This window comes from Grammomys surdaster, unplaced genomic scaffold, assembly GCF_004785775.1.
Source record: "Grammomys surdaster isolate TR1022 unplaced genomic scaffold, NIH_TR_1.0 130, whole genome shotgun sequence".
Taxonomy (NCBI): Eukaryota; Metazoa; Chordata; class Mammalia; order Rodentia; family Muridae; genus Grammomys; species Grammomys surdaster.
In genome coordinates, this window is record NW_021604588.1 from 9,116,918 (window position 1) to 9,143,391 (window position 26,474).

General features: G+C 36.8%; 1 protein-coding gene across 1 annotated transcript in view; it reads left to right on the forward strand.

Moving 5' to 3' along the window:
- Positions 1-26,474, forward strand: part of Kifap3 (kinesin associated protein 3) — a 120,907-nt gene that overhangs the window by 11,625 nt on the left and 82,808 nt on the right. The window contains exons 5-10 of the mRNA XM_028758817.1: positions 68-209; positions 4,900-4,999; positions 6,383-6,507; positions 8,521-8,619; positions 16,334-16,512; positions 19,862-20,024. Coding sequence (XP_028614650.1) covers positions 68-209; positions 4,900-4,999; positions 6,383-6,507; positions 8,521-8,619; positions 16,334-16,512; positions 19,862-20,024 — 808 coding nt within the window. The remainder of the gene's footprint in view (positions 1-67; positions 210-4,899; positions 5,000-6,382; positions 6,508-8,520; positions 8,620-16,333; positions 16,513-19,861; positions 20,025-26,474) is intronic.

The following is a 26,474-nucleotide window of genomic DNA, read 5'->3' on the forward strand; positions in this document are numbered from 1 at the left end:
ACAAAATACCATCCGTCCAGCGATTCTGTCAGTGAGAGCTGCTGAGAGCTTCCTCCCTCTGTTTCAGATTGACGAAGTGGCCAACATTAATGACATGGATGAGTACATTGAGCTCTTGTATGAAGACATTCCAGACAAGGTTCGAGGTTCTGCCTTGATCCTACAGCTTGCTCGAAATCCCGATAACTTGGAAGAACTATTATTAAATGGTGATTTCTCTTTCTAAATATTAAAAGTAGAAAAATCATGTAAAACAAACCACTCTTGAAGTTTGAACTGAGATCTTAATTATTTTATGTCTGCAAATGAACATATACATGTTTATCATGTATTAAATATTTAATTTTGAATTTTAATTTTTTCTATGTATTATGAATATTTTCAATCTGTTACATATTTTTCTCTCCTCTCTTTATGTGGAAGGTCTATTTTCCATTCTTTTCTTTTCACCCTGCTTGTGTATTTGAATCTTAAGAATTTCCGTTAGAAGTAGCTTATAACTGGATCACCATAAGTTCTTTAATCTATTTCTGTTTATTGGTGTGTTTAGTCTGTTTAACATTGATATGATGTTTATAAGATAGTCTTTGTCATTTTGTATTTGCTATGAATGACAAAACCATTAACATGTTTATATATTTTTAAATTAGGAACAGTTTTATCATGATTCTTAACCTTTTTTACTCTGTTTTCATCTATCATTGTTTTATTCTATGCTAGGTATTTTCTAGTTTACCATTTGAAGCTAATTTTCTATAATTATGATTTCCTGAGTTATTATCTTAGTGTTGCCTTGACATTAGACAGCTTCAAACAATCTTGTTCAAATTACTACCAACCTAATTTTAACAGTATACAGAAATTTGTTTCAATACACCCTCTGACTCTTTTCCCTCACTCTTTTGTTCTGTAATGATACTAATGACATATTTCTTGCACATATGTGGTATATGTGGATATCTGTATACATGTTCCCAAGTGCATAAGCACTCATGTTCATAGAAGTATGCATTCTCATATGTGTGTGTAGAGGCCCAGGGCTGATATCAAGAGTCTTGCTTGGTCACTGTCTGCCTTATTATTTGTCTCTCAGTTGAACCCAGAGCTTGAAAATATGATTAGTCCAGTTAGTCAGCTTGTCCCCCTGATCCACTAACTAAGCTCTGGAATTACAGGCAGGTTACTGAGAGAAACCTTGCAGAGGTCTATGAAGAGGTGAGAATGAAAACTCAGTTCAGATTGGCTTCATCAACCTGGATCAAACCTGGGGAGTCTGACACTAGGCAGTTCATTGTCAGCATATTTAAAACACAGCATAGTTTGGGAACAAGTTTCTAGGCCACACTCATTCCAATTCCAGGTGCACAGAAAAGCTTAGGTGTGACTTCCTAGAAACTCCTTTACAAAGTACATGGTGACCATGAGGGCAGGTTCTACAGCTAAAAGGCCTAGAATCTAGTGTGGTCTCTGAGTAAAGTAGCATAGAGGTCAGTGGTACACGTGACATCTCTCCCGAAGATGGGTTCCATTAGCTGAGAGCTAAGGAGAATGGTCAAAGAAGGGAAGAGTCTGGGATAAACATTCTGGGTGAGGCCTGCCTCTGCAGATAGCCAGAAAGTCACCAGGTCATTAACAATATCCACTCCCAGCTTTCTGGGTGGAAATTCCTCTGAGGAGAGGCTCCTGTGTTTAGCATCCTGGTTCCCTGGTGCTCTGTGGGCATAAGAACTTTTTTGCCCCCAACAGATGACAGGAATTCTCTTGCAGTTTCCATGTGTCATTCTTCCATCTTTATACCTGCATGCTTTCTGAGGTGAATCTGCTTATCATCTTACTGATGGTGCTATGTAGATGCAAGGCCGCGTTTCTCTGCAGGCTTTTGGTCTCTTGTCCTTTGTTTTTGTAAGTCTGATCATGACCATGGTATGTTTAAGTGTCGATGTCATTCAGTGTGCATACCTTCTGGTCTTCAGCAGACAGCGTTAGCTCTTATTTCATTACATACTTGTTTCGACCTTTACATGCTTCTGGGGCCTCATCATGTGTATGCTGCTGTGGTTTGTTCAACATGGATCACTGAGGGTCTGCTCATTTTGACGGCCTTCTCTTTTTCCTTCAGACTCACTAATTTAAGATATTTATATTAGCTTTTTCTATGTCATGTCTGCTACTAAGATTCCCAGTGAATTTATATTTTAGCTCTTGTACCCTTCATTACAGATTTTCTGGTTGTGTCCTTTTTATATGTAGTTGCTGTCTCCTTGATCAACCATCATTCTCATTCCCTCGCATACCTGCCTTTAAATCAATAGTAATGGTTCACTTTAATTTTTATGTTCATGCATCTGTGTGTATATCTATGTATTTAAATGTTTGTACATGTGTAAGTTTGGAGACCCTAAGAGAGCATCAGGTATCTTACTTTTATCATTTTCTACCTATTCCTTGAAGCAAGGTCTCTGCTTGAGTCTGAGACAGGTTTTCACAACCCACCTAGATTCCCGCACGTCTCAGGGATGCACCTGTTTTCACACACACCCCCCTTGGAGCTTGTTAACCATGTGTAAGATGACTGGTGGCATGTTTAGGGGCTGGAATCTGAACTGTACTGTGGTCCTCATGATTGTACAATAAGTGCTCCTCACTGCCACCCCACCTCACCAGCCCTTCCTTTAGTTTCCTGAATATAACAATAACTGAGTTAAAATCTTTGTCTCATAAGCTCAGTGTCTGCTTTTTCATGGACAGTCTCTATTGATGACTTTATTACCTGAGCATGGTTCATACAGTTCCATTACTTCCTATGTTGAGTTGTTTTGTTGAAACAATATGTGACAACTTTGGAAGTAAGATTCCTGCTAGCCCAAGGCTTTTTATTGGTGCATTTGTTTGTTTGCTGAGGTCTGTGGATTAATTCTGCGAAGTTGGGATCCCTTCCCTTAGAGAGGCACTGACATCTGAACTCCCTTAGCTTATTTTAGTCAGCAATGATTGGGCAAAGATTTCATTAAATGCCTGGTGATAATGTCTCCCTGCCCTTGCTGAAGACCTCTGTGTATGTTATGTGTTGAAGCATTTCACTCTTAAGACTCTGCTTTCCCCCTGACACATTGTTTCAAATTCAGCCAGAACTGATGGATTAGTGGCTTTCTAGGTCTTTCTATAGTAGGCATACAACTGTGTACCTTTGTGTGGCTTTACAGGCTGAAGAAGAATGTTTGACCCCTTTAAAGCTCCTCAAAATATCTGATTTTTAGCTTTGCTTAAAAAAAAAAAAAACCTAATAGCCTTTTGATTAATCCTGCTAACAAACTCTTAAGCCTGTCTCTGGCATTATGATGCTACCACAGTGCTTTTCTCCAAATATCCTGAGTATAAGGCTGTTTACACACAGCAAACTCCAAGTCAAGTAATGATGACTAAACGTTCTCTGCACACTGTGCACCCAGCTTTTAGTAAGCAACTTGTGGTGTGGGATCTAAGGGAGGCTTCAGACTGTCCTCCTTAGCTCTTGCCTCCTCCTGTGCCATGACTGCCAGGATGCTGCCATGCTCCTGCCGTGATGACAACGGACTGAACCTCTGAACATATAAGCCAGCCCCAATTAAGTGTTACCGTTATAAGAGTTGATGTGGTCAAGGTGTCTGTTCACAATAGTAAAATACTAAGACAAGTGGGTATAGAGATGTAAATTGAGGTTCTCAATGTTGTTCAGTCTTTCGTTCCCATGTAGTTAGTGATCAGAACATAACCTTATCCAGGTATCCAATTAGTGATCAGAACGTGACCTTACCCGGGTATCAAGTTAGTGATCAGAACATGACCTTACCAGGGTATCCAAATTCCTTTTGTTATTGTTCCTGTGTGCCTGCTACTCCTTCATGGACAGATGCTGTTTCTTATTCAGGACACTGTCTCCTTTCCAGGTACGCGTCTACATAGTGGTGGTATGCTGTTTTTTTTTTTTTCTCTTTAATTGCTCTACTTGTTAAGGCCTGTACCAACAGAATAATGTTAGTGGTTGTTCTGTAGTTTTATTTGCAGTGTATAGAATTAAATCCACATGAATATCTGAAGCAGTGTGGTATCCCACTTTCAATTCCAATACAGACACATAATTCCCACAGCAAGCTAGCTAGCTAAAGGCAACATTAAGGGAGCTCTGGATTCAGTGGAGAGACACTGTGGCAATGAGTAAGGTTGCAAACAATAGAGAACGACTCCTAGTATCAGTCTCAGGCCTCTGTGTGTGTGTGCATACCCATGTGCAAACACACAGGTACCACAAACACATCTTCATGCAAAAATAAAAAATCTTGTAACAACTTGTTAAAAACTAACCTGATAGTTACTTAATATCTCCAAATATTCACTTTCTTCTAATGAAGATACTCAAATCCTTCCAAGAGCTTATTTTCTGAAATTTCTATTTTTTATGTCTTTTGACATGTGATAGTGATATGAAAATATTACTTTTCACATCAATTTAACTTATTTACATTTATGGAGCTGAGTTGACTAAACTGCTCATTTATATTCCGAGTATATTCTAGTCTTTGTCCTAACAGAGTAACTCAGAGGTTAAAAGAAGAAAGCAAAGTAATACAGTGGTAAGATTCCAAGCAGAAACAAGTCAGGAAATGGACAGCTCAGATGATCTTACTGTCGCATTTATCTGATTCACAGTTGATTTCTTACTGCATACACATATGTGTCAGGTGTTTTGAATTAAAGTTATTCTTCCAAATTAGCTTTCCGTATTGGAAAGAAACATCCTACTTTTTTGTTCCAGTTCCATCTTGGCTTTGTTACTTATTCATAAGTAGACATTTAAAACCAACCTCCCTTTATATCAAAGGAGAGGTAAATGATCATATCCGTATGTCTCCTTTTCTTTAGAAACTGGCCTGGGTGCGCTAGCAAGAGTCCTGAGAGAAGACTGGAAACAAAGTGTTGAGTTAGCTACAAACATCATTTATATCTTCTTTTGCTTTTCTAGGTAAGTGTAGATTCTAAGAGGACTGATAGACCTCTATTGCTGTCTGCCTGTGTTAGTGTTGATTCTCTCAGTCTTTTGTCTGTTTGTCCATGCTCTGCGTCTTGTTGCTGGCTTTTTACTTTGTTGTTTTTTTCCTTCAGTATACACTTCCCTATGCCTACACACATGCACACATGAGCACACACACACATTCATATACACTTCATTTGGCATAATGGTTTGGCATATGATTATGTCTCTGGAGGAAGATGATCTCAGTTTTAATGCAGTGTCTGCTGTTTACTCACTGTGTACTCTTGGATATTTTACTTAATCTCTCTGGGCCTCACTTCCTTCCTATATAAAATTTTCAGTGTAATAGCAGTGTTTTCTTCAGTACACGTACTTCTGTATTTCAATTTTTATCAATTTAGTACATGCTTATTGGATACAGTGTAATCATTTGATTAAATGTAGTAATATATAAAGATTAAATCAGGGTGATTGGCATTTCCAGCTCTGTGAACACTTACCATTTCTTTGTATTGGGCATGTTTGAATTCCTCTCTTCAAGTTCTTTCTAAAATATATTAAATTGTTATGAACTGTAGTTACCATTCTGTGCTATAAAATGAGAACTTACTAATCTCTCTTACTGTATGTTGCCTTTGGTACTCACTATCTGACTCCCCTTTATTCTCCCTAACTTCTCAAGTCTCTAGTCTCTTCCCTTTATATCAAATCAGCTCTTTCCTTCCACATATCTGAACAAGGATGTATGACATTGGCTTTTCTTTGTTTGACTTATTTCACTTAACATAATGCCCTCTGGTTCCATTCATGTTTCTAATAAATTATGAACTTTTATTCTCTTAGAGGTTAAATATATTTTATTTACCTGTATATGTTCTTAAATAAGGATATTGTTGACATTTTATGAAAAATTTCTAGTCTGAATAAAATAACATTAGCAAATAAATTTTATTAAATAAATACTTGAATAAATTAATTACCTAGCAAACACATATCCAATAAATAAAATGAGTGCTTAGTATTATTTTAGTATTAGTTTTGTTAGACGATATTCCAAAATTTATTATGAAACTATTTTAGTAGTTAATGTAGTAATTAATCATAAAAACATGCTTATAATATTATTTAAGGTAAGGGTAGCATGTTAACACATATTTAAGATAATCTTGTAATTTCAGATTTTTATTTAAATTTAATTTTTAATTTATTTAAATTTACTTTTAAAATTATAGTATGGTTATATTCATCCATTGAAATGTATGTCAGACTTACGTTTTGTATGGTTTATGTCTGTTTAAGCCAAAATCACAATTTCTCCTATATGAACAAAATGTACCCTTTTTAATGTATATTAAAATCTCTTCTTTGAAGCTTTTCTCATTTTCATGGACTCATCACTCACTACAAAATTGGAGCACTGTGTATGAATATCATTGATCATGAGTTAAAAAGACATGAGCTTTGGCAAGAGGAACTTTCTAAGAAGAAGAAAGCTGATATCCTTTAGGTGCCATTTGACCTAGTGCCTATGCTTAGGCGCTTTGGATGGTAGGGTGGGTTTGTTCTTTCTGTTTTTTAATTTCTGTCACGTTATTTGAAAATCATGCAAGAATGTGTCAAAGGTAAAGATTGGAATTATCAGAATAAATACAGTTTGACATAGACTTTTTGTGTCTTCCCATTTTGACCAGTTACTAAGGTAGAAGAACGAAGCCTACAGCAGTGCTGGATAATTGGGTAAAAGAGTCTAAGTACCTGCACATGTGCCCACTATGACCATGTGTTTGGTGAAGCTTGGCTTACCCTGCTTATGTACTTCCAAGTAACTTTGATGGGAATGGAGTATATTTTTCAAAGAACATAATTTTTCAGGGAAACTAACTTAGAGTTTTACTTTTATATGAAGTTCAGTTTTTCTAGTTAAGTAAAAACAACAACAACAAAAAGTTGTTAATGCAGAGTTGAGAAATGTATACAATGATAGAACCTGTGAAATGAACTTCAGAAATTTTCTATTTTGATGTATCTTATGGTCTAAGAATGGTTTTTTGTTTTGTTCTGTTGGTTTTCGTTTTGTTTTGTTTGGTTTGGTTTGGTTTGGTTTGGTTTGGTTTGGTTTGGTTTGGTTCTTTAACAAGTGCTTTCAAAGTAGCAAGTGTTATTGCCCATTGGTTTAAAGCATTTTGGGGGGTGGTACTTCTATTTACTTTAGTGTTCCTTTGCCTTTTGAGCTATAGTCTACATTCAGATAACTTCTATCTCTTGATTTAGTCTTTCATACAGAATACAGTATAATAATACTCTCTTCAGCATTATAGTAATCTTATCTGAAGCTATTTATCATATGGCCTTTACAATTTAATTCTAGCTCAGAGGTCCTGGACTGACACTTCATACCTGTCTTAGCATGAGATGGTCTATAAATCAGCAAGCCATTGTAGGCAATAGCATTATTTGAATACAGTATGTATTTGTATCTATTAAAAATGAAAGCATCATTCATGTAAGAAAACTGAGGCAGAGAAGCAGATGGACAGTCATAACAGACTGAGACTGCTTTATTGAATCAATGAGAGATCCCAGCTTTTCTACAGGATGAAGAAGGGCTTAGTGCATGTACACACATAGGTAGCTACCAGGAAGTTACAGCTATTTTTTTTTTTTTGTATTTTTTCTGGTATGAATGATAGCAGGATAGGTTGTTTTCCATACCTGGGCATATACTTTCTGCTGGTGGGGCTCCAGTCAGGCTGAGACTAAGACATCCTTTATGGCTAGGGACTGTTGCCCAGGAGCCTGACTCAGTTCTTCTTGACCTGAGGCTATTACCCATTAAGTCCTGTTTGACCAAGGGTGGTACATTTCTTAAACCTTCTTTGTGGAACTCATGGGCTTTATTCTTTAGAATGTCCTTCTCTTGGAACCTCCAACCTGAGCAAGGTGCTAAAAAGCTTTAAAATTAATATGCGTATTTGAATATTTTGGCTGTCTGCCTGAAGAAGAGTTTGTTATTCTTAGCAACTACATGAGTTTCTGTAAGAAAGTAACCTAATGGACCCACTTGTAGTCTGTTATAGACTTGGCAACTTTCATAAGATATTTGCATGTAATCTCTAAGAATCCAAGTATGTGGCAGAGTTCAAACATTTCCTCATACTAGGACTACAAGAATATTATGAGACCTTTGGCTAACATGTCCTGTTTTGCACAGTCCTGCGGCTAAGATTTTCAATGGGTGGGGACTATAGCTCAAGTTGCAGCCAGGCTTAGTAACACATGCTTTTAACCCAGTACTCCAGAGGCAGAGGTAGGTAGGTCTCTTTGAGTCTGGACTCAGCTGAGTCTATGTAGTAAGTTCCAGGTCAGCCAGAGTTATATAGTGCAACCCTGTCTTAATAATGATAATGATGATAATTTGCATATAAAACATAATGGCACTGTTCTCAAAGTAGTCTTCAGTAGGTTTTCTTCACTTCAGTTCATGCTTGTGATCCTTAACTTGATTTTACTTGATGAAGATCTTGAAAATCAAACCTTGAGAAAGGATTATGACAAAACCTTTAAAAAATACCAAGGACTTGTGGTAAAACAAGAACAGCTATTGAGAGGTATGAGCTCCTGATCACTTACCGTAACATGACACTCAGAAAGTAATGTAAAATTAATTTAGCTTTCAACATATTTTTCAGCTAATAATAAATCCCATTTCTAAGATTTGTTTAATAATAAGAGACTTTAATATTATATGGCTTTCCCATCACTTAAGATGCAGAGACATAATATTTAGTTAGAATGGCATGAATCCTTTCAGTGAGGACTAGAGTCCTGGCTTATAGTCAGCTGTGGATTTTGGGTATTTCATTGCTTATTTGATGACCTTTGTACATGGAAATGTTTATACATGGATACATTTTTATTCCCTGATAGTTCTTAGCTTTTCTAACTATACTGAATTTTTTGAGTTTGCTGCTGTTCTGTTTTGTTTGACATTGCTTGGAACCAAACCAAGGACTGCCCTGCGGGGCAGGCATCTACGCTGAACCCTGTCTCCCAGCCTCTTTTAAAGAGCTGAAATTGCATAGTTAAGTTTAGCCTATTGGAGAAGAAGCCAGCCACCTTTTCAATGTTCAGTGTTTGAAAAGACTAGAATATAGTAACTTTTACCTGGGTCAGCATATAAGCCAAAATACATTAGATCTTTAAAAATAATTGTTTTGTTAGTATTTTAAAACACTAAGTTGTTTTTTAACATGTAAAATAGTAAGCTCTGTTACTAACCAAAGTACTTTATTTATGTGAATGTTTTATGTTCTGTTTACCGAGTTTTATTTAGCGATAATTGATAGGTAGTAAACATAATTTGGTATATTTTAATTTATGCAAATAATTACTGGACTGTGACATATTCAAGATAGATATGTTCAACATTCCATAGCTGTCTTGTGTATCTGTTGTCATTCTGCCATTTTTTTCTTCTCCCTCCTCTGGTAATTTAGAGGCAAAAGTGGAATTATACAGTATCTTGTTTGGTCAGAATAAGGATATATGCATGTTGTTGGGTTTATCAGTATTTTTTTCTTGTAATTATTCATATCTGATAATTTTCTGTATTCTCTTGTTTATAGTCATTTGGATTCTTTCTAGTTGTTGGCAGTTGTGTTGCTGTGTTCCTTTGAGTATTCCTCTGTAGGCCTTGTATGGGCAGATATCATGTCATGTTTGTATCCTCAGAGATAGCATAGTGAGCAATGTTTAGCTACATAGAAGACTACCACTACATAGAAGTGTTCTCCCTGCAGCCCTCCTATCCATTCTCCCTCCATTAGTGTATAAAAGTCCCAAGTTACTGAAAAAGATGGCTAGGAGCTGGGTAGTGGCACACATCTTTAATCCCAGTACTCAGGAGGCAAAGGCAGGCTGATCCCTGAGTTTAAGGCCAGCCTAGGCTACAGAGTGAGTTATAGGACAGCCAGGGCTACACAGAGAAGTCCTGTCTTTAAAAAAGGAAAGAAAAGAAAAAAAGACTGATATGATCAATATTATTAATTTTAGTTAGCTTATACCTAAATATATTTGTAGTTTTGATTTGAACTTCCCAGCCCACTAGTTAGGTTGAGAGTCTCATATCAATCTGCATTTCTTTTGTTGAAATCTCCTTTCATGTATTTTGTTTATTTCTTAGTGGGATTATTTTGTATGCATATGTGTGTATGCATATGTGTTATGTTTGTATGTGTGTGTGTGATATTTTTTATATAACTTTACAAAATACATGATTTGTTCACAAAGACTTTCAGACTGGTTATATCTTTTCACTCATTAATAATGTCTTCTGAGGATCAGAATTTCTAGCTTTTATGAATTATAATTTGGCCCTTTATGGATTGTTGTTTTGCACTGTATCTATAATATCTTCCCTAACTGGAGTTCACAATGATTTTTTGCTATGGTTTATTCTAGAAGTTTTGTCATTTCAGGGTTTTGTAGTAAAATCAATGATACATTTGAATATATTTGAAATGAGTCCATTTTTTAAATTTGTTATTTCATATTCATATGAATATGTTGCTATCCATGCACTATTTATTTCAAAGAAGGAATTGGTTTCTGTCTTTGCCAAAAAGTCACTCCTCCGTGTATGTGCATGTCTATTTGGCACTCCTCTATGTTCACCCATCACTTTTGTGTAGTTTTGCTGATAGACAGCATTCTTATTATAGAAAGGTTTATATAATTTTGTTTTAAGTGTAAAGCAGAAAAAAAAGAGACTTACTCAATGTTGTCACATGGGGAAGAGGATCAAAGAGATACAGAGAAACCCTCCAGTGTGTCTTTGGAATTCTGAAGTGAGATCAGTTCAAATAGAGGGTCAAGGTGATGGGCATCTAAGCAGTTCTGGCTGTGCTCCAGTGCTCCCGGTGCTTCAGTCTCATCCTGTAAGTGGTCTGACAAGTTAGAATTGTCTGAAATCTCTCCCAGGGAGACAGTTTCCCCCCCCCCCCAGTGCCTTTTTCTTTTCTCAGCACGAGATTCCTGTAGAAATTCCCGTTTTTTCAGGGGTTCATTGTTTCATGAGTCTGCTTGTATCTCTTCAGAATGTCATCATTTCTTCCAGACTTCTGACATCTCCCCACTTCGTGTTTTAGCATCTCAGTATTGATGTGGAACATTTGCATGTCTGAAACAAATTTAATATACAAAAATACAAATAATGGCCAAGGTTAGAGCACATTTCATTAGCGCTAACTACCTGTGCAAGAAAACCATTTTTCATAACCTCTTGGCATTTAGTCACTTTTGGAAGGGCTGGCATAAGCAATTTTGTCTTGTGAGTTTGAGAAACATCTCTTCATAAAGTCTAGGCTGGCCTTAGAATTATTATCTTCTTGGTTCAGTTTTCCTAGTTTTCAGATGCCCACCATGACTATTTCCATTCTGACAGCTTCCCTCCCTCACTACCCTCCTTGTCTCTCAATACTTTCTGAAGGCATTATAGATTAACTGTCTGGCGGTTTGTTCTCCATTGTCCCACAGTGTTGGGGAAAGATTCATCCTGGATGGTCTGGGTTGGACGACACTGGGGGAAGAAGGGAAGTGCCGATGGAGCTAGTGCCCAATTTAACCAGTGGAGTATAGAAGAGATGGCTCTTGGGTCGGGTTTACATGCGGTCCATTCTCCTTGTCTTATGGGAACTATCCTAGCATCTCAAAATGTTCAGGTTTCTTTGTCAGAAGCTGTACTTGTGTAGACTATTAACAGTTTACAAAAACACAACTACCAGTGGTACACAACAGTTAGCTAGAAGGCTTTACAAAACTGGCAATAAAAATAAAACTATTGTGAACACTAAGTAACTGAGTACAGGCTTGCAGATATCAAATGCTTTTCAATCTTTAAAAGGCTTACATAGTATGAGTTGTCTCACTTTCTCACACAGGACCACCTCCCTGTAACTTCAGAATTAGCTCAGCCCAGCAGGAAGCAGGGCATGTTCTGACCTGTTGTGCTGCTAGCTCAAGGTAGCTTCTGGCTGGCTGAAGCCCTCCTTTAGTCACAGCTGGTTGCTGCAAATGCATTGTGCTGAACAATAGCTCTTGCTGCTTTGCATGTATGAACTTTACATGCTCTTTAATTATTAATTTTGCATAACATGTAAACTTTAGATACATAACTGTACACAACTGTACATGTTTCTAGTCAGATGCATTGTGCATCAAATACACTAACATCAGTTTAAAATAGTTGCTTTCAACAAAGTCATCTAAAGCCTGCAACACAAGCTTATCAGGTTTTGAATTTTTTATTAGAGTTTAACTTGCTCTGTTTTGTTGTTTTAAGATGGAAGCTGAGGTCATTTGTCTGAGAGTTTAGTTTAGAACACAAATTTTTCCTCTGACTGCAACCCACATATTTTCATGTCTTTTAATTTATAATTTTATTTAGTTAAGATTAATTTCCATTTCCCTTTTGTTTTAACTCACAGGTTATTTACACAGCAATCATTTTGTTCCAGATAAGTAGGGATTTTCCAGAGATTTTAGTATCATTGATATATCCTCTTGTCTGTTTAATTTCAGATGATTTATTATTTTGTCTTCACATTCAGTAATCTTTTCTTCCCAAATTCCCCGGCAGTGTGTTTATATTCCATTTCATTGCTAAGAACTTTTAGGCTTTTTTGTTTTTATTTTTTTGTCTCCCACGTGTCTCCCTAATTTTCCCTGCTTTTGGGTTCTATCTCCTGTGCCTTTAAATGGCTTGATAATCTTTGATTGTCTACCAGATGGTTTGAAATGTACATTTTTCCTTATTCATATAAATGATCTGTTATTTATATGCTGGAGAGATGGCTCAACAGTTGTGAGTACTCGTTGCTCTTACTAGTGTTCATTTTCAGCACACACATTAGGTAGGTCACATCTACCTCTAAGTCCAGTTTTGAGCGATTCAGTACTCTCTTCTAGTCTCCACGAGCACTGCGTAATGTGGTGAGCACACAGACAAGCAGGCACACAGCCAAGCATAAAAATGAATTAATCAAGTACTTGGTTAATTAAAAAAAATAATAAATATTTTTGAGTTTTGTTTGGGGAAATAGTTTAGTTACCGGGAAAGATTTTTGACCCTTTCAGGTCTTGATCTTAATTTGTGAATATAAGTAGAATTTAGTTTAAATTTCTCTACTACTAAGGCAAGACACTTTGAGAATTCCTCAATTACCTGCAAATTACAGGATTTCCAGTGTGAGCTATTTCTAGTTTCTTGTACAGCACCATGTGCTTTTTCTTCTAATCCTTCTTTGTTGTTGTTCTGTCCCTGGGCTAAATTGGATCCTAAATATACTTGTGCCCAACTGTACCCTACTCCGTACACAAGGGAGTTTATAGAACTCCAGAGTTCTCTCTGTATAGCTCTCCCTTCTCCATTGCTCTTCCAGCAGACCCTTCAATCCATCTCCATTGCTTGGAGATTTGTCAGGTTCTACCCGGGTTCTTCCTTGTGTGGTAAGTGTGAGAACTTTGTCTAGACAGCCTTCTAGGCAGTCACATGGCTATTTCCTTTGTTTCTTACCTCTCAGAGATTACTGCAATTCATTGTTTGATGTCTAATATCATGAAAACTTTAGTTTGTGTATTTTAATCTTTTGTTGTTTGTTTTTATAAAACAAATCTCTAATGAAGTTGTTCGAAATGGCTCTCTTTAAATTATTCTCACACAGTTCTGAAGCTTAGAAGGCCAAAGTTAAAGTGATATCATGACCATATTTCTTCCGTTGGCTCTAGAGAATAATTGCTACTTCTTTGTCATTTTGGTATCTCTCAGCGGTCTAATACTACATGAATTGTTTGCTGCAAATCACTCCCAACTCTGCTTCTATTTCAACCAGGGCTTCAATTACTAGATTAAGACTCTCTCCTAATTGATTATTGTATTATCTTATCTACTACCGTTGCAAAGACTATATTTCCATGTAAAGCCCAATGCTAAGGTCCTGTTAAATTTTAGGTAGGTGCTACTGAACTCACTACATCTGCTTTGGCTGTACACAGAAGACTTCTATATGCTCTCAACACAACTTTAACATCTTCTTGCATCATCATCTTGCATGGAAGCTCTCAGCACAATGCAGGAGCAAAAATAAATGAGCTAGAGACTCTGCTAGGCTTGTGTTTTCATGTAGTTCTGCTGCCTCCTACCTGTGTAGATAGGGCAAGTTACTTAAGTTATATACAGCTAGTTTTCCTGTCTATGAGATGTTTATGCTACATTGCTTATAAATATTTTAGAATTATTTAAGTTATTTTTGTTGAGTAGCATAATATCTGTCATACATGCAAGTATAATTTACCTTTCTATGGCAAATTTTGCTAAATAAGTATTTATCAACATGTACTAATATAAGTATACAGGTATATATTTGCATATATTTTTGTCTCCTTTCATTAAGATTTCAAGGTGGATAATAAGAATGTGTTAAAAGAAGGCTGGGGAAGTGATGTATGCCATGACTCTAGCATGGGGAAGCTTAGATGGGAAGATCACAAGTTCACAGTCAGCCTGGGCTAATGGTAAACTCCTGTCTAAGCAGACAAAACCATTAAACGAAATGCCAGAAGTAGTAACATCAAGGCATTAAAGAAGACAAAAAGGATTATATTCATCAATAGCCTACATAATTTTGACAAAAAAAATTTTTTTCAAGCCACACTGTGAAACTTCCTGTCAAGACATCTATCATACAATTCTCACCTTCAGAAAGGAAGATTCTTGGTTTCTGTGGGGAACCGAAATCTTTATTACAGGTGTCTAAAGGGCGTTTTATTTAGAACAAGTGAGCCTGCCCTGATCCCCATCCAGCATAACAGTTGTTGTCCGGAGCCATCTAGGAAAGGATAAGGCTACCAGATGACCTTCCTGGAGTTGGTCCACCATTTTTGCATGGCTTAAGAGCTCTGAGGGGCAAGGTCTCAAGAGCCTTCATCTCAGGATGGCTTCGTGCAGCTGATCTGCCTTTCCTGTCACTCTTACGTAGCCTAAGGATTGGGAACATTAGCCCACTCTATTGAGTAGACTTCCTGCAGATCAGCATAAAGATGAACTGTCATGAACTAATGCTGTGTAGATGAATTAATGATTTTATAAAGTTCTGATTTGATTCAAATAATCTTAGGGAGAAAGTTTTAAAAGATTGTTTTAGTTATTACCTAGAAAGATGTAATAAATTTAAACTCAAGAATAGAATGTCCTCACTCTCCAGTAAAGGCTGTACAATAGGGAATACAAATGAGTTTTCACAATTCCACTAAAGAGATATAGTCTTGGACAAAATTTGTATTCAAAGAAAAGTATTCAGGTCCAAGGATGAAGCCATAGGTGTGCACTGTGGTAAGGACTTAAGGAGCCTCTCACCTGGCCAGGGAGGGGTCCTTGAGCTAGAGACAAGGGAGCACTAACAATTAAGCTTTCTGTTGTTTTTCCAATGGCTTTTTTCCTTTGAATAGCAAAGAGTTATAGACAGAATTGCCGAAGATAAAGTTTGACCTCTTCACTGACTCCGTACTCCTGGCTGCCTTCCTCAAAAACAAACAAACAAACAAACAAAAACAAAACAAAAAACTGCTGCTGCGGCAGGCCCCCAGCAAGTTGTACTTCTCAACTCTTGTGGTGACTAACAAAAAATGGATTTGAATATGAGAAGTAGATACTTTTGTCTCCTCGTATGTCTCACATCACCCTAGTGATCACCTCTCACAGCAGCCCCTGGAGACTAAAAGTTTGTGTAGTGATATCATTCCTTATTTCTTGTGTGTGTAAAACTATTTCCCCTGTTTGTTGTTTGCTGACTTACATCTCATTAATAGCCATTTAATTACTATTAAGCTCTGAGCTCATGGAGACTGTGAACCATTACATGTCTTTTTATGGTCTCAGCTTCATAAGAATATAATGCTTGTGGAACACATGTGACATGGATAGAAGCAGAAATGAGGGTCCTGGGGGAGGAATGGCACAGTGAGGGTCTGGGGATGGAGTAGAGGGAGGAGGAACAACAAAGGCAAAGGACGTTTGACAATGCCCAGTGACGTTTCATATATTGTGTGCTAACTAAAAAAGTAATAGAATAAGTAGAGGAGTATGATTCTCTGTTATATAACATTATGTCTCATTTGATCAAGCTTGAACATTTTAATTATGTTAAAATTTTTTAAATAATACAGAAGCTTTTAGAATTGTGTTTATGACCTTGGTAAGTAGAACTGATTTACAATCATTGATTCCATATGCCATTCATTCATTCCTGGTGTATTTTCATTTCCTAGTTGCTCTTTATTTGCTTCTGAATCTTGCGGAGGACACACGTACAGAACTGAAGATGAGGAACAAGAATATTGTTCACATGTTGGTGAAGGCTCTTGATCGGGACAATTTTGAGCTGCTTATTCTGGTCGTGTCGTTCTTAAAGAAACTCAGTATTTTTATGGAGAATAAAAATGACATGGTAATGTACAAAGCTTCTTCAAGTAATCCACATTAGTCATTTTAAAGTTAAGATACTCTGATAAAACATAAATACTTTCTACCCTGACTAAGGTAATTGTGAATATTTTATAACTGTAACAGCTTCATTAGGAAATATCACTGATATCATTACTATTCTAGATAATTGAAGCTTTCTGAGTAAAAGTATTTCCTAATGTGCTATAGAATAGATATACATGATATCTTTAAGAAAATAGCTTGTACTTTCAGGTTCATTTGGTGTTACTTAAGCTATTTTACCTCTTATATTTCTGATTTTGGTGTATTCACTAAATGCTTATAATTACGATTATCCTTAGATAGTTAATATATCAGAAAGTTCTAGACATTAGTATTACATTTACATTTAATTTCCAATGATATCATAGAATTGGAAGATAGAAAACAGCTCATCTCATCAAATATCATTTTTGTTGGGGAAGAAAAAGTGAGGCTCAGCAAAGCTAATTACTCATCCAGTTATAGGAAGTGCTTAATTTGATGAGAACTCAGATCTTTACTTTAGACATGTATGCTTCACGTTTACATGAGAGAAATGCTCTATAAGTGATAGGATCTTATGAAATTAGTACTTTCAGAACTCAGCGAGACTGTACATACATGGCTCATTTAATCACTCTGATTTTACTCTGAGATAGCAAAGGATCACAGACACCAAGTACTGTCCTCAAAACGCATCTCTAAACTCAGCTTGATAGGTTTAGGGGTGTTCTGCTCCTGGGAGGGAGAACTTAATCTTTATTTTTGTTGTTGTTGTTTAGTTGGTTGGGGTTTTCTTTGTTCAGTTGGGGGTCTTTTGAGATGACATGTCATTTAGCCCAGGCTCTCTTCAACCTTATGTACCAAGGTTAGTCTTGAGCTACTTACCGTGTGTCTCCACCTCCCAAGTGCTGGGATCACAGGTGCAAACCATTTAACTCCATTTTATTCTTGTTGCTTTCAAGCAAAACTGACAGCAATTTTAATAATGATTTTATTGATAATTTCATATCTTTATATAATGTTGGATTAAATCTAACCCACATTACTCCTGCCTCCTAATTCTTCTTCTCTCCACCACATCCCACTTTCCTTCCCAAATTCATGAACTCTTTTATTTTATTTAACTCACTGAATACCTTTAGTGCTGCCTGTGTGTTCATGGTATAGGGTGATTTACTGCAGCATGAATGAGCTTTCAGGGCTACATCCCCTAAGAAAACTGAACCTCCTTCCCCAGCAGCCATCAAGTGCCAATAGCATTTCAGCTAGGAATGGGACAAAACATTAAACTCACCTTTTCCATGTATATTTTAAGGTAAACTTATATACTCATCATGTTTTAACGTAAACTTAATTTTTACCTTAAAATAATTTTAATTCATGTTTTACATTATGTAATAGTTATTGTAGAATAGAGATACAATATTTTAACCTGGCATCTCATTTATGCACTATAAGAGTGGGTCATATTAGCATGTAATGTTAAGAGCAACTGTAAAAAAAGATATACATAATATGGGTTTGCTTATTGTTTCTACTAATGACTTAATTTTAATATATATATTTTAGATGCAAAGCTTTTATAACTTATAGGATTAAAAATGTAATTGGCTAGGGATATAGCTTAGTGGCAGGAGTACTTGAGTTTATTTTTTCTCGAACAAAAAAAAGAAAAAAATCTTTATTCATTGGTTATGCTAAAAAAGATGGTGAACCATATTAGTCCCACTAAGTACAATATGCTGATTCCTTGTTGTGGTAATTATTTAAAACTGGCCTCTGGTTAATCTGACTATCTATGCTATGGTGGCTCTGCCTAGCTCAGCCCGCCATGTTTCTCGGCCTGAGGCCATGTGTGCCCTGCAGCTAGAACCACCCTGCCAGAAACACCTGACCCGCCACCCACTAGATGCCAGCGTGAGAGATGGCTCTGCCAATCTTCCACGCTGTCTCTCTCTGCAAGGCAGGGCATTGCCCAGACCATTCTGCCATCCATGCAGGCCCAGTAAGAGAATGAGACTCTAATTCTTATAGATTAATCAAAGGCTTTCTATGTTTGATAATGATTAATAACAAGATGCCCATACAAAGAGAGTTGTATCCCAATTAGCTAACCTAATTATAAGTTTATAAGTTGTTCCCCATGAGTGCTCTCCATACCTGTGTGGTTCTCCAGCCTCCTACATCTCTGCCCTCTCTAGCTCCTCCTCTTCCTTTTTTCTCTTCCTCTCCCAACTCCTCCTCTTCCTCTCCTTACTCCTCCCACCTTAGCTCCTCCTACAATTCCTAATCTAAAATTTTAGCTACTTCTTGCAATATGGTGGTCTCTCCCAATTTTAATAAGATTTCAAAATATTATCTTGAATTAAGCCTAGAAAAATTGATGTTTTACCTTTAGTGTCCCAGACTTGTATTTGCATTTTCTAGTCTTCATTAATAGCATAGATAGCTACCTTATTAATCATGTAGCTAAAGGACCTGAGGCCTCTTTTCGTAAGACCTTACAATGCTGGTCTTTGGCTATCATCTGGAACCTTGGATTTCAGAGGGGTTCCATGCCAAAGAACTACTCTGACCTATCACTCCTTGGGTTTACATTTGCAAAGAAAAGTCTGCTATGGATAAGATAATGTTGACTTCCTTACCTGAACATTAAACACCTCCATAATCTGCCTAAGATTTATCTTTAAGTTTTTGCTAATCTCTATATACTTTATCCTGTGGTCATAGCAAAGCAATTATAATTTCCTAAATAATGTTTTCTTACTAGCTTCTTTCATTTCGTACTAGCAGTGCTTTTCTTAACCAGAAAAAGAATTCACATTCATTAAGATTTTGTTCTGAATTTGAAGTTTTCTCTTCTTGATGTGTTAATGACTCCTTCCAGGCTGCTTCCAGAGTACTTCTGGGCATCAGTTTCTTTGTTTGTTTATTACTTATTACATATTATTTGTATTATTTGTCTTACTTGTACACTCTTTTTAAACAGAAAATCTTGAAAGGCAAATGAAATCTTGTCTGTTCTTGTAGGAGGCCGGGAATGTAATGGGTAGTGTTCAGTTATGCAGGATTTTCAAGGGTCTGTTGCTGTTTGTTTTCCAGCTGATGGCAGCAAAGTGAGGGAAGAGAGTAGAAGATATAGGAGTGTGAAGAGCTTCCTCTTTAAAAGTTTGATTTTAATATAAAAACATTTGAGTTACAGATTAAAAAGAGAATATGAGTTAATTTGTACTTATAAAATAGTTATACATTCAAATAGAAACAGACTATGTTGTAACCTTTTATATCTTATTTTGTAATCTAATGCAAATATATTTTCACTATAGGTAGAGATGGATATTGTTGAAAAACTTGTAAAAATGATACCCTGTGAGCATGAGGATCTCCTGAATATCACCCTCCGGCTCCTCTTAAACCTCTCGTTTGACACAGGCCTGAGGAACAAGATGGTACAAGTTGGACTTCTCCCAAAGCTCACCGCACTCCTGGGTATGCTTTAACATTGATGCTGCTGCTTCTTGACATTTGCCAGGTTATTGGAAAGTTCAACCTAGTGTAGAAAAGATTTCCATGCAAAAATCACCCCCTATAATTTCTTTTAACTGAAAATTGAAGAGTAAAAAACTAAGTATATAATAAAACATGACCTATCCCAGGCTTTCCTACTTACAGAATGAACTGGTATAGGACCTTAAGTCCCTTGACTTCATTATTCCTTTGTATGGTTTGAATGTAAAATGTTCCTCCCAGACTCATGTGTTTGAACATTTAGGGCTGGGGGCTGTAGAACCCTTAGGAGGTGGAGTCTTGCTGAAGGAAGTTGTCACTGGGGCCAGGTCTTGAGGATTTATAGCTCAGCTCCACTTCCCACTCACTCTGTGCTTCCCGACTGACTGCGAGTGCATCCCCAGCTATCCTGATCCTGCTGCCCTGCCTGCCATTTTAAAGAAATATCTGTTGAGGTCTGCTGCACACTTTTAATTGTATTATTTTACCAACTACTACTGAAATTTTAGAGTTCCTTCTATGTTCTGGATTTTAACCATCTATCAAATGCAAGGTTTAAAAATGTTTTCTTCCATTCTATAGATTCTCTCTTTACTCTGCTATTGCCTTTGTTCTGTAGAAGACTTTGAGTTTTATATATTACTACTCAGTTTGGCTTTGTTCCCTAAGCTTTTGGGATCTTTTCTAAAAGTTCACATTCCACTATGATGTCTTGAAACATTTCTCCTGTAGTTTTGCTCAATAGTATTGTAGCTACAGGTCTTATACTTAAGTCTTTAATCCATTCTAAGTTGATTTTGTATACAATGACTAAAAATGTCTAGTGTCTTCTACATGTATATAATGTTCTTGCTAGTGCTGTTTATTGGGGAGCTAGGTCTTCTCTAATGCCTGTGCTCAGTACCTTTTGTTGGGAATCATAATAGATGCATAGGTTTGCCTCTAGCTCCTCTTTCTCTTCTATTTTTCTCTTATTTTTTTTATCCAGTGCATATACTCTCAAGTTACTGAACCTAGTAGGTTTTGAAAGCAAGTCATTTCTCTTGCCTTTTATTTCCTCAAAATTGCTTTGATTGGCCAGAATGTTGTGATTTCATATGAACTTTAGTATTATTTTTATTAGTACTATGGAGAATGTCATTGATACTTTGATAATGAGTATACAGAATCTGTAAATTTGGGTAGCATGAATAATTTTTCCATTTCATGAACCACAGGATGCAATGTGTGTGTGTGTGTGTGTGTGTGTGTGTGTGTGTGTGTGTGTGTGTGTGTGTGAGAGAGAGAGAGAGAGAGAGAGAGAGAGAGAGAGAGAATTGTATATGTCCTTCAGTTTCATTCATGAATATTTTATAGACATAGAGATATTTCACTTTGATTAAACTTCATTACCAGGCATCACTTTACCTTTTTAAAATACGACAGGATCATTCATGTCTGTAATTTTTCTATAATTCATTCTTTGTATATAGGAGTTTATTATTCACTTTTCTCTATTGAAAATTTGCTGTATTTTTAAAATTAAATAAGATAGAATGTTGGAAGCTTTCTACAATATGTGATCATATACTTTGCAAATGATTACAATTTAGCAGGAAACCTAGCTTTTTTCTGTTCAGTATATTATCTGTGGACTTGTATGTTGCGTTCAGTATCATTAGGTACAGTGCCTCAACACATAACTTACTCAGTTTTCTTCTATAAAGGGATATTTTATTCTATTAAATGTTTTGGTTTGGCTTGGGTTTTGTCTAATGAGATGATGGATTTTTTCATTCTGTTTATGTGTTATATAATCTTAATTGACTTGTGTAGCATTGAACCATCCTTTGATTTCTGACACGAATGTCACATGATGATGATGAATGTTTTTTTATGTGCTTATGTGTGAGTGAATTACTTTTATCTGTGCTCATTAGGATTATTGGCCAGTAGTTTGTTGTTGTTGTTTTAATATTGTATATTTACCAAGTTCTCAGCTCAAAGTAACATTCGATTTCCAGTTCTGTTTGGGTTGTTGTTTTGTTTGTTTGTTTTAATAACTTGGAAGGAGTTGGTATGAGTTTTCTAAATGTCTGGTCATGTTCAGCAGTAAAGCCATATCACAAAAGAACACGCATAGTATGCATGCACTGATAAGTGGATATTAGCTCAAAAGTTTGGAATATTCAAGATACAATTCACAGACCACATGAAGCTCAAGGTCCTGAGCTTTGTTGATAGGAGAAAGTCTTATTCCTGATTGGTTCTAATTATTAGTCTGTTCAGATTTTCTGTGTCTTCATGATTTAATTTGGTTAAGATATACATGTCCAGGAATGTATCCATTTCTTTTCAGTTGCCAAATTTGTTGACATTGAATTCATACAAATATAGTGATTTCTTGTATTTCTGTGTTGCAGTTACAATAGTTTCTCTTCTGTCTTTAATTCTGTGTAAACCTTCACTTCCTTTGTCCTGGCCTAGCTTGAGTGTGTAAATTTTGTTTTTCTTTTCAAAAAGTCAATTCATAATTCTGTTGATCCCTTATATATTTTTTGATTGATTTTTATTGCATATTTTCTTTATTTACATTTCAAATGTTATCCCCTTTCCCAGTTTCCCCCCTGGGAACCCCTATCTCATAACCCCTACCCCTGCTTCTATAAGGGTTTTCCCCCACCCACCCTCTCCTGCCTCCCCGCCCTCGAATTCCCCTACACTGTGACATCCAGCCTTCACAGGACCAAGGGCCTCTCTTTCCATTGATGCCAGATAAAGCCATCCTCTGTTACATATGTGGCTAGAGCCATGTGTACTCCTTGGTTGGTGGTTCAGTCCCTGGAAGCTCTGGGGGTCTGGTTGGTTGGTATTATTGTTCTTCCTATGGGGTTGCAAACCCCTTCAGCTCCTTCAGTCCTGTCTCTAACTCCTCTATTGGGGATCCTGTGTTCAGTTAAATGGTTGGCTGTGAGCATTCCATCTGCCTCTGTATTTGTCAGGCTCTGGAAGAGTCTCTCAGGAGACAGCTATATCAGGCTCCTGTCAGCAAGCACTTCTTGGCATCCACAATAGTGTCTGGGTTTGGTGTCTGTATATGGGATGGTGGGACAGTCTCTGGATAGCCTTTCCTTTAGTCTCTGCTCCACACTTTGTCTCCATATTTGTTCCTGTGAGCATTTTGTTACCCTTTCTAAAGAAGACCGAAGCATCCACACTTTGGTCTTCCTTCTTCTTGAGCTTCATGTGGTCTGTGAATTGTATCTTGAGTATTCCAAACTTTTGGGCTAATATCCACTTATCAGTACATGCATACCATATGTGTTCTTTTGTAATTGGTGGTCCCTCAGAAAATTGGACATATTACTAGAGGACCCAGCTATACTACTCCTGGGCATATACCCAAACGATTTTTCAACATATAACAAGGACATATGCTCCACTATGTTCATAGCAGCCTTATTTATAATAGCCAGAAGCTAGAAAGAACCCAAATGTCCTTCAACAGAGGAATGGATACAGAAAATGTGGTACATTTAAACAATGGATTACTACTCACCTATTAAAAACAATGAATTCATGAAATTCTTAGGCAAATGGATGGAACTAGAAAGTACCATCCTGAGTGAGGTAACCCTTATATTTTTTAATCTATTATTTCATTTATTTCTGCAGTGATCATCTCTTCCAATATTGGTTGGATTTGTTCTTTTTATTTCTTAGATGGAATGATAGGTTGTTTGAGATTTACTGACATTTTTGATAGAGATATTGATTGCTACAAAATTCCCTCTTAGAACTGCTTTATCATATCCCTTGGATTTTGCTATGTTAATGGTTTTGCATCTTGTAATGTTCAAGGGATTGACCTGACTAGGGCAGAAAGGGGTGGGAAAAGACACATTCATAAACACAGAAAAGCTGGAATCAGGCCTTCTGTGTAATATCTGGGTGGGGTGAAGGGGTACTCTGGGCTATGGTGGACATTTCTGAACACAGTCAACATTCACATTCAGAACATATAAAGACTTTGTCATCCACCTGAGCCTTTCTCACCAGGAGAAGGCTTTGCCAACTTCTCATGAGTCTGAGGCTTTGCTTCTAGACATGGTTGCCTCTTGTGTACAGTATACATCCACCCAGGATGTCTTCACACACTCAGGGCTCTTCCGTGCTCCACAGTGTGCTGTGCTTTCATTTACATTTGGTTTGAAAATCATTTTAAATTTTCTCTCAATTTCTTCCTTGACTCATCAGTTGATTGGATGTATATGTTAAATTTCTATGTGATTGTATGGTTTCTTGTTATTGATTTCTAGTTTTATTAAATTGTGATTAGGTAAGATACTGGTATAGTTTTAATTGTTTTCATTTGCCAAGGTTCGTTTTGTGGCCTACCATGTGATCTGCTGTGGAGCACTCCAGGTATCAGTGAGAAGTATATGTGTTCTGCAACGCTTGGATGAGTTGTTCTAAACGTGTCTTTTGGGCCCATTGGTTGTTGGACAGAATTGAGTCTTGTGATGTTATCTGTATGATAACGTGCTGTGTTTCTTCTTTGAGGGTTTTTTTGGTTTTTTTCTTTTCAGGCTGGCCTCAAACTCGTGATCCTCCTGCCTCTGCCTTCTTCAGCAAATCCTACCGGCATGTGCCACCACTACAGGCACTTTTGAGGTTTTTGATTGCCCTATTTGTTGAGTTCTTTCAGTGTTGGATGCTCATGTGTTTCTGATCATTCTTCTTCTTTGTACAAGTGATCCCCTAATCATTATAGAATGATAATGTGTTTCTTTTTACTGCTTTTGATTAAAATTACTTCTGCTAGTGGAGAGGGGCTGGAGGAGAAACTGTGGGAGGGGGTATATGGAGGAGGGCCTGCAATCAGGCTGTAAAGTGAATAAAAAAAAATTACCTCTTCTGATGTAAATGTAGATGATAACTCCTTTTTAGAATCTATTTGTATGAAATACCCGTTCTTCCCATTAGCTTTTAGTATACATGTATTCTTAGATGTATTCATCACATAATTGAATCTTTCCATTTTATTACATGTATTTCAGCTTGTGTATATATGTGTGCACATACATCCACATGTGGTAGGATATTCAGGTACATTCCACACAGGTACATATGGTGATCAGAAGACACTTACAGGAGTTAGTTCTCTCCTTTCACCATGTCAGACCCAGCAATTGAAATCAGGTTGTCAGGCTTAGTGACAAGTGCGTTTACCCACTGAACAATCATGTGAGCCTTAACTGGGACTCTAAAATAGTCCATTGTCCTGACTAAAGTGTTGGCTCAGCACGTGGCTCACAACCATTTGTAACTCCAGTCCCAGGGAATCTGATGCCCTTTTCTGACCTCTATACATGTGTGGATAAATATACACATAACCAGATAAAACATTCCTAATAAATTCCATTGTCACTCTGTCCTTTACTTGGAAAGTTTAGTTGGTTTGAATTTAATGTCATTATTCTTCTCAGGGTGTCCTCCAGCCATTATGGAACTTTAAACTGATTTTTTTTTCCTTTGTAGTTCCTTTCTTACCTTCAAATAAAGCAGTGTGCTTATATTCCAACTCTCCCTGCATTTTGAATTTTTTGATTTCCTATTTTACCTCTTTTTACTATTTCCAAGCTCCTAACATGCTGGCATAGTTGTTATTTTGTCAGGCTTTCTTTCTTCCAGTACCATAAAAAGTCCTGCTGGCCATCCCTGCTTGGTCTTTGAGGGCCTTGCTCTATGTCCACTGTCAGTTGACTGGGATACCTTTGAATGTTATTTGTGTTTTTTTTTTTTCTTGATCCTTAAGAATCCTGTCTTTAACTTTTGAAGCTTGCATACATGTTTTATGTTATGACTTTGTGAATTTGTAAATTTGACTTGTAATCTTTGGCCTTTGTGTATGTAGCTATTTGAATTTATTTCTACATTTAGGGGTTTTCTGTTACTATCTTTGAATAAGCTTTCTATGGCTTTGGCTTCTCAAGTCTATTTGGGTCTGATAACTCCAACAGTTGCTCAGTGAGTTTCTCTCCTCAGCCCTTTGTTCACTCCGTGGCTCTGTTTTCACATAGCCTGTCTTTGAACCCTGATGTGTTCTGCTGCTGATACCTTCTGTCACATTTTCCTGTCATTTAGTACGCTTTCCAGCTCAAGGATTTGTTGGGATTTGTTACTTTCTTCCTCCTCTTCTTTGCCTGATAAGTGCTTACTGACTTCTTCCTTTGTGTTCTCGTGAATTTGAGTACTGCGTAACAATTTTAAGTTTCCATATGAGTTCATAAACATTACTCAGTTTCTGGCCTTGCTTTGTGCTTGTGGTGAGATAATATGTCTATAAAATTTACTGATGTTTGTTGGAATTTCATGGACACATATGCTTTTAAAAGTTAGATGAAATCCATTCGCTGTCATTTGTCCATTTCTTCCAGGACTTCTGAATCA